Source organism: Rhinatrema bivittatum, chromosome 6 (assembly GCF_901001135.1).
Source record: "Rhinatrema bivittatum chromosome 6, aRhiBiv1.1, whole genome shotgun sequence".
In the NCBI taxonomy this organism is placed as follows: Eukaryota; Metazoa; Chordata; class Amphibia; order Gymnophiona; family Rhinatrematidae; genus Rhinatrema; species Rhinatrema bivittatum.
Window position 1 is genome coordinate 148,946,163 of NC_042620.1, and position 8,779 is coordinate 148,954,941.

The 8,779-nt window shown below is 41.5% G+C and overlaps 1 protein-coding gene across 2 annotated transcripts in view; it reads left to right on the plus strand.

Annotated features, from left to right (window-relative positions):
- Window positions 1-8,289, plus strand: part of SF3B1 (splicing factor 3b subunit 1) — a 213,056-nt gene extending 204,767 nt beyond the window's left edge. For both annotated transcript variants that reach the window (XM_029606052.1, XM_029606053.1), the window contains one exon: window positions 7,684-8,289. In XM_029606052.1, coding sequence (XP_029461912.1) covers window positions 7,684-7,842 — 159 coding nt within the window. In that variant the 3' untranslated portion in view covers window positions 7,843-8,289. The remainder of the gene's footprint in view (window positions 1-7,683) is intronic.
- The last annotated feature ends 490 nt before the right edge of the window (window positions 8,290-8,779 follow it).

The following is an 8,779-nucleotide window of genomic DNA, read 5'->3' on the forward strand; positions in this document are numbered from 1 at the left end:
CCAAGGCTCCTCCTTTTCAGCAATGCCTTTTAATATCTATCTTTAACCATAATGTAGAGTCCTGGCATGTTTCAGCGTTACAAAATTACGCTGATGACATACTGTTCTTTGTTCTATATTGCCTATCCTGGACAGACATGTAACCTAGTTTGTGTATTAAATCAGTAGGATTTTGGCTATCCAATAACTGATTGCTACTGAACTTAGACAAAACCAAAATTATAATTCTCACTGCTTTAAATGTCCATCCTTTCAGGTTTCTTTCAATTTCAGCTACTGTGGTGTGTGTATTCTACTTTCACAGAAAGTAAGAAATCTAGGCTTACTCATTGGCACAGACTTATCAATGAAAGTCCATATTAGTGCTATTGTGAAGTCCTTTTTCAAACTGCATCTACTAAGACTCCTTCAACCATTTTTTTTTTTTTTTTTTTGGAAAGGCAAGACTTCTGCTCTGTAGTACAGTCTCTAGTATTAAATGGTTTAGACTACTGCAATTCATTATATTTAGAACTTCCAGCAAATTCCATTCGTACCTCACAAATAATATAGAACTCCACTGCTTGGATACCGACCGGAGGTAAGATATCATATAACTCTTGTCACTTCGCTGGTTGCCAGTTCCCTGGCGAATTCAAAATAAGATAGTAATGCCAATACGCAAATTTATAAACAGCAATACCAGCCCATGGATTAATGTAGTGCTACGTTTATATGACCTATCGATCGCTTGACTCAGTAAATAAACATTTTTCTGTTGATAAGCAAGTGAAAGAGCCATGTTGTATGGGTGCAATGTCTCTCGGCGGCGTGATTCAGAACTTTCTGCAATAGCAGAGCTTTGCTCTGCCCATGAGCAGGTGTTCATGTGCAGATGCCTCAGTCGTCAAACGGTTCGTCTCAGCGTTTTTTTCCACGTCGCACACAGACGTGAATTTTTGTTTCTCCTCCTCAGTCACTTTTAACTTTGAAATGTATGTGAAGAAAGCCCCTGGATTCAAATATTGCTCTTGTAGGATTAATATGTCCTCTATGGACAGATATAATTATTGCTATTTCTGCTTTGGTCCAGAGGCACAACCAGACTAACTGCAGGGACTGCGGATGCATGTCCCCTTGGGCCCGGAGGCAAAGGGCTGAAAAATTCTCCAGACTTTGTGAAGAGATGGGCTCCTTACTGTCAGGTAGTTATGTGCCCTCTCCATGATATTCAACCCAATCTTCGCCGGCCCGAAGCTACAGCCAAGGGACACTCAAAAGAGGGTGTCCTCCATAGGCCCCACAGCTTCCACTCATCAAAAAAAGAGGCATCATAAAATTCCTGAAACCAGGCACAAAAATTCAAAGGCCAATGTTTGTTCCATTCAGCGCTGCTGAGGCCATCCGGTTCAGTGCACGACAAACCCACGCACGTTTTGGCTGAGTGTGCTAAGGCGAGGCCTCAGACTTATAACATCAACGCTCCCCGGTGGGCGTGGCACAACTGTGCCATCTCACAAAATAGCGGTGTTGGGCGAGGCACCTGCGACATCCCACACTTCACCTGCTTCGCTCCGAGACTACTGCGCTGTCCGGTAAAAGTTGCGTCGACCCATGACGCCAACAGTCAAGCACAAACACAAAGCAAGACAGCCACTGATGCCACGCGATCTCGATGCACATGGAGCTATGAAGCCTTCTAAATGCATTCAAGATTTTTAAAGCCTCCACTGGAAAATCTTGACCATCAAGGCCTTCAAATAATTCCAGCCCCCTCGACCTAATCACCAACAAAGGGCAACTCCTGGAAATATCCAAAGTGCTCCTAGGGAACAAGCGTCCCATGTAGTGGGGAACATTGAACCCATACTACAGACTTTTTCATCTAGACATTGGTCCCCATGAGCCCGATCCCCCTTCTGTTATCTCCTCGGGATCTTCTCATCACAGTCTACAGGTATACTCTAGCTTATCAAGTGAATCCAGAAGAAGACACAGTCCCTGAACTTCAGGAACCATTATATCCCATAATTAAGGTGGTGAAGGCTTTCAGACCTATTCACTCTCCGGTCTCTGATATCTACTGGGCAGCTGTGTAGCCTTGGATGAGCTGGTGTTCTGTGTCACCATCCCACTTGGTACATCACCCAGCTCCAGCATCGCTGAGATGTAGCTCCACAGAGGTCATGCAACAGATATTAGCTATCTTTTCTGACTTCTTTTCTACCTATCACATAAAAGTCAGTCCTTCAAAATTTAATATTCCAAATTCTGAGCATCACAGCATTGTCAGGGTCTAGTTTCTCCAAAAACCCCAAGACTAAGCCCAGGGAATCCGGAATCCCAGGAAACTTCCCCGGATCAAGATGAGGGGGTAGAAAAACAAAGCTCCCCTCCTCCATATTAGTCACCTTTGTTGCCTGAGACCTCTTCTATTGGTCTCCCTTCTGATGACACAGAAGACCCTCTAGAGCATACCTCTCTACCTGAGGATCTCACATACCCTAAATTTGTGGAGAAAATTAGTTACTTTTTTTTTTTTAATTTATCAAATTTTACTTATACACACAAGCATCCACTTGTTTAAGAAATATACAAGGCAGGTGAAATAAAATACATAAAGTATTATAGTAACAATTGGAAATCTAGTTTAAACTGCACTAGTATTACAATAAAAGAAATAAGGGGGGAGCCCATTTGAAATGGAGCATTACTTAATCAAGAGAAATATATATAGCAAAAATAAGAAACTTTGTAGTCTGAGAGAATACATCACACTTTCTTACAAAATACCAGAGAAAAAATGGAAAACTTTAGGTGTGAGAATCTAGAAATGTTCACAGTTGATGGCTCAAAATATACATAATTTTGTCCTTGAAACTTTATGCAACATTTGCATGGGAAATGCAGCCGGAACTGTGCTCCTTCTGCAAAGCTTCTGCTCTCATTGAAAGAAATAACTTTCTCCTGACTTGAGTAGCTTTTATTAAGTCCGAGTAGCACCAAACTTTGTCCATAAAACACTTGGCTGTTTCTGAAGAAATGTTTAAAAACATTTTTATCCATGAGAAAAGTGAATGATACCAGCAATGGTCTCCTTCTTGCAATATCTAAATCTTGTGAAGTCGCAAGCAGTGCTGTTATATCCAGTGATACTACTGGATTCTCTTTCCGTATCTGGATGATAGTTTCACCCAATCCACAAGATCTTCAAAGGGATCTTCAAGTCACCAATGCCTCGAAGGCCTGGGCTTCCTAGTCAATTACAAAAAATCGATCCTCCAGCCAGCACAGACCCTTCAGTTTATTGGAGCAAAAATAGATTCCGTTCAGGAGAGGGCTTTTCTACCCAAAGACAGACTGAAACACCTCCGATTATTACTAGTACTACACTTGAGCAGCAAATCCAAAGCTACCATATGTTCGCTAATGAAGCTACTAGGCCACATGGCAGCAATCCATGTGGCACTTCTTACCCAATTACATATGAGAAGACTACAGTGGACTCAACCATTGTCCACCAGAGTACGGATCACAATTTCAATGAAAAGACTGACTGGTGGATAAAACCAAGATCCTTAACGTAGGGAGCCCCTCTTCGACCTGTCTCCCATCAATTAATTCTGACAGATGCCTCCACCATGGGCTGGAGGGCACATCTTCATTACCAGACCCAGGGATTGTGGTCTCCTAAAGAATCCTGCTATCAGATCAATCTCCTGGAGCTGAAAGCTATTCTCAGGGCATTGATGGTGATCAAGCATATCCTCATGTGGAAACGATTCATATGGACAACCAAGTTGCGATGTTTTACATAAACAAGCAAGGCGAATCAAGTGCACTGATCTTATGCAAGAAAGCGACTCTGATATGGGAGTGGGCAGTCAAATGAGCCATATGTCTACAGGCAACACAGCTTCCAGGAATAGCAAATATGCAAGCAGACAAGCTCAGCTGAGTGTTCCATCCACACGATTGGTCCCTCGACCAAAATGTGGCTGACAGTATCTTCCTTTATTGGGGTGAACCTTCCATAGACCTATTTGTGACCCAGTGCAACAAAAAGGTAGAAACCTTTTGTTCTCTCCTTCCTTGTCCGAACAGGATAGCCCAAGATGCATTTCTCCTTTCATGGCCCGAGGGTTTTCTTTATGCATTTCTGCCAATACCGCTGATAACCCGCACGGTACAGAAGTGCATCCATGATTTGGCAGTCATTCTTATTTGCCCTGCCTAGCTGAGGCAACCATGGTATGCATATCTAATACAACTGTCAAAACAACCAACCAAACCACTGAGTTCTCAACTGACACAGGAAGGGGAAACCTTCTGCACCCCCTTACTCTCATCACTCCATCTCACTGCTTGGAAATTGAGGGGCAGATCTTAGAACCATTGCACCTACCAACTACTGTTCAAAATGTCCTCCTTTCTGTGAGGAAGGCCTCCACTCGTCGCAGTTATTCCTTCAAGTGATCCCGTTACGTGATGTGGTGCCAAGAACAATCGTTCAACAAGTTTGATTGTTCCCCAGAGCTCCTACTCAACTACCTGTATCACTTGTCGCAGAGGGGCCTTCAGACTTCATCAGTGAGAGTACGAGTGCAGTTGCAGCTTACCACCAACCGGTAGATGGACATTCCATTGCCATACATCTGTTAATGTCTTGCTTTATGAAAGGCTTCCTGCACATTCACCTGCTGATACAGAAACCTCTAATTCCTTGGGAAGTTAATATAGTGTTAACTGCCCTCATGCCCAGCCCATTTGAACCCCTGTCAATGGTGGAGCTAAAATTCCTTACTTGGAAAGTAGTATTCTTGTTGGCAATCACATCTGCCCAACGAATTAGTGAACTGCAAGCCTTGGTCCACTTCCCACCATAACTACAGTTCTTTCGTGACAAGGGGGTGTTGCAACCTCACCCTAAGTTCATGCCAAAAGTGGTGTCTGCTTTTCACTTGAATGAATCTATTTCTCTTCTGACATACTTTCTAAGACCCCATACTTCACAAAGAGAAAAGACTCTTCATACATTGGATTGTAAAAGGCTCTAGCCTACTCCAAAGCAAGAATGCAGACACACAGGAGATCTTAACAATTGTTCATCTCCTATAATCCTAACAATCTGTCTATGGCATTTTCCAAAAGGACGTTAGCTAATTGGTTCACAAGCTGCATCAGACATTGTCATGCCATGTCTTTCACACCTCTTTCTGGAAAGGTCAAAGCACACCAGTTAAGAGCCATGGCAACCTCTTTGGCCCACTTAAGACATTCCTATACGTGACATCTGCAGAGCTGCAACATGGTCATCAATTCATATCTTCACAGCGCATTATTGTCTTGATAAACTCTCTGACTCAGACACTTCAGTTGCAAGAGCAGTCTTATCCAAAATAGTGAGCAGAGACTGCGACCTACATGATCAGGTTGCAAACTATAGTATGGTAGAGTCCCCTCAAAGGCTGCAACCCTCAGTTTGGGGCTCCTCATACAGCATGGCTTTTTCACTCTTATCAACGGAAAAAAGCAAGTTTACTTACCGTAAACGGTGTTGTCCGTAGAGAATGAACGAGCTATGCAATCCTATCCACTTCCCTAGCAGTCTCTACAACTTTGGATGGGCATAGCCATACTATTGTATACCAACTGAGATGGACTGTTCATGATGTCTGAGGTATCTGCGTGCAAATACCCACGCATGGGTAGAGCAACGCTCTGCCATTGGAGAAAGTTCTGGACTGCGCCGCCGTAAGATGTTGCACCCATACAGCATTGCTCATTCACTCTATATGTACGGAAAAAAACATTTACGATAAGCAAACTTGCTTTTACTAGAAATTCCTTTATTACAAATGTCTAAAAAGGAGGCATGACTTTTTCCTAAATGATCACTTTACCTAATTTCTTCTAAGTGTTTAATGTTTTCTTTGGTCACAGCATCAGATATTTTTATTTACGTGCTAATATGTGCAGCCACCACCTCTCACCACACATTGGGCCCCAAGCGGTATCAGTAATAAGCACTTCAATGTTATTCATCTGCCAGTCCACTTATTCCCTCACCACTATCAGTGCCACTTATTTCTCTATTGTTCTATTAAAGATCACTTACCCTGTATACTCGTGTATAAGTAAAGCTCGTCGATAAGTTGAGGGGAATTTTTGGCTATAAAAGTAAGAAAATTGCTGTGACACATGAATGAGTCTAAGTAAAACCTAGACTATCCCTAGTGGTCCACTCCTTCTCTCTCCCTGCTGGCTATCCCCAGTGGTTCATTCCTTTCCTCCCTCTCCCATGGCTATCCACAGGTCAATGCTAGTTTCCTCCTCTTCCCCCCCCCCCCCCCCCCCCCCCCCCCCAATAATTATTCTGATTACTATCCCCGGTCCTTCCCTCCTTCCCCCCCATGGCTACCCCCGCTTGTTCACCGCTCGTTCACTCCTTCCCTCCCGATACCTTAACTTACGAGCTACTAGCAGGATGACAATAGGAGTTTGGGGGCGTCCCGTACCTGGGCTGTAGCTGTGGGAAAGACAGGAAAGGTAGATCTAAATGCCATGGTCATCATAGAGGAGCAGGAGTGTGATTAGCTGTTCGAGGCAGCCACAAGGGTCCCATACCCTGCGGCTGCAAAGAGAGTGGCAGTAAGCCTGTGTGAAGAGCTGTGTGCTGGGAGAGGAGGTGGAGCCAACACCCATGATTGTGGCTGGGACTTACCATAACTCACTTGCTGCAAGCAGGACGATGACTGGAGTTGCGGCTGTTTAGATGCGTCCTCCCCCGTGGGGTCCCAGTGGCAGAACTCAGTAAGGGAAGTTATTAAAATCAAATTATGGATATTTGACTACACTGCATATCATAGAAAAATGGTTCAGTAATTGTTAGCCTTAGTTTCTGCATGGGCTGCATATGTGTAAAAATTTATTTTAAAGTTAATGGTTTGTCATGCTTTTCTGCTTGGGGGTTTAAAGCAGTCCAGCTTTTTGATCTAGTTGAGTAAAATGATCACGTGAGCTTTAAAGTCAGTTTTATGTATGTCCTGGAACCACTGTGATTGTTCCACAGAACAATGGTATATAAAATAAATATAAATACATTTTTATTTATAGCTGGGGAAAATAACAGGTTGTGCACACAAAAGTCACTGAATTTGGGGATAAGTTGAGTTTTGGGCTTCAATTTAGTTTGTTTTTAATTTAGGCCTAGTTAACTACTTATCAGAACATTGTTCTGACATTGTCAGGACTTGAAAAAAAATTTTTTAAATAAGTTTTTATTTATTGAACTTATAACCTATGAATCCAGGCTATTAGCTGTTTTTCACTTATTTTCACTTATTTTTCACTTATTTCCTTTGAGGCAACAATTGTTTAAAGCTTTTTTTTTGTTTATAAACTGCTGCTCTTAAACTAAGTAAACTAGGGCCGCTAATAACTTGATCCTCCTCAGAGCCCCATGCAGGCATGTTGATACATGTAAAACATACTACATGAACAGCTGAACTGTGAATTCTGGGAAGGGGATATTTAAAGATTTCAAAATTAAGAGAGGAAGCAGAGGAAAAAGATCAAGATGAAGCAATGGTGTTAAGAAATAGCTAGTTATTACTATGACCTTTTTAAAATCAAGTTAAGCCCCAAGCATGCACATTCTTCAAGTTATAAACATTAATGATCTTTCATGTCTGTATTTTGTAGGGTTTGTTTCATCCTGCCAGGAAAGTACGAGATGTGTATTGGAAGATTTACAACTCTATTTACATCGGTTCACAAGATGCCCTGATTGCTCACTATCCCAGGATATACAACGATGACAAGAACACCTACATTCGCTATGAACTCGACTACATCTTATAATCTCATTGTTCAGTCTCTTGTGTTTAGTATGCAGCTGTTCCACACTTAGCTTGCTTTACATTTGTTGATGTAAAAATTGAAAATCTTGCAGAGTAGTGTAGAACAGATCCTATAGAAAGTGCTAGAATTGCGGTAGCATGATTAAGTACTCTGTCCTTGTTTTTATTATTTTTTGATGTACAACAGTGAAAGCCAGTAGTGACTGAAAGTATGGTGATTACTCACTGGTGAGGTTCTGCATTCATTTGGATTCACCTCTATGAAGATTTAAATTTCATTCCTTGTGGTTAAGGGAATTGTTTACTTGAGAAATAAACATTTTATGTATAAAATACAAGCGAGTTGTTTGGTGGTAAGCATGGTTGTTTTTAGGTGTGGGAAAGGCTTCCAAGGTGAGGATTGTTTTAACCAATTTGTCAAACAAAATATGATCCATTATAGCTTCTCCCTTATAGTGTTTTGAAGTCTTTGCATCCTTGTACATTTTTCACTTTTGCTGTCTAAAAAATACAAATCAAAATATTACTTTTTCACTGATCTACATTTTCATTGTGAAAGAATTATACAAATATTCAAAAGTAATTGAGAATAAAAAAACAAAGGGGGTAATTTGGAAAAAGATTTAAATTTGTAAATGCACTTTACCCATGCAAGTGGGCTTTTGAAATTGCTATACTATTTACCATTGAATTGTCAATAGTTTTTACATGTGTAAATGGGCTTTTGAAAATAGCTATGATGGTATAGTCAGATTCTGGTATCCCCTCAGTAACTGCACTTCAAAATCCCTCTCCTCCAGTCACTTTGTGAAATATCATAAAAACCTGCAAAAAGAGACTCAGAAGCTATATAGCAAACCTGCCATACCATTAGAGCGCTAACATCCAGGACTCAAACAGCAACCAACCCTACCTATGAAAAGACATTGCAAATATAG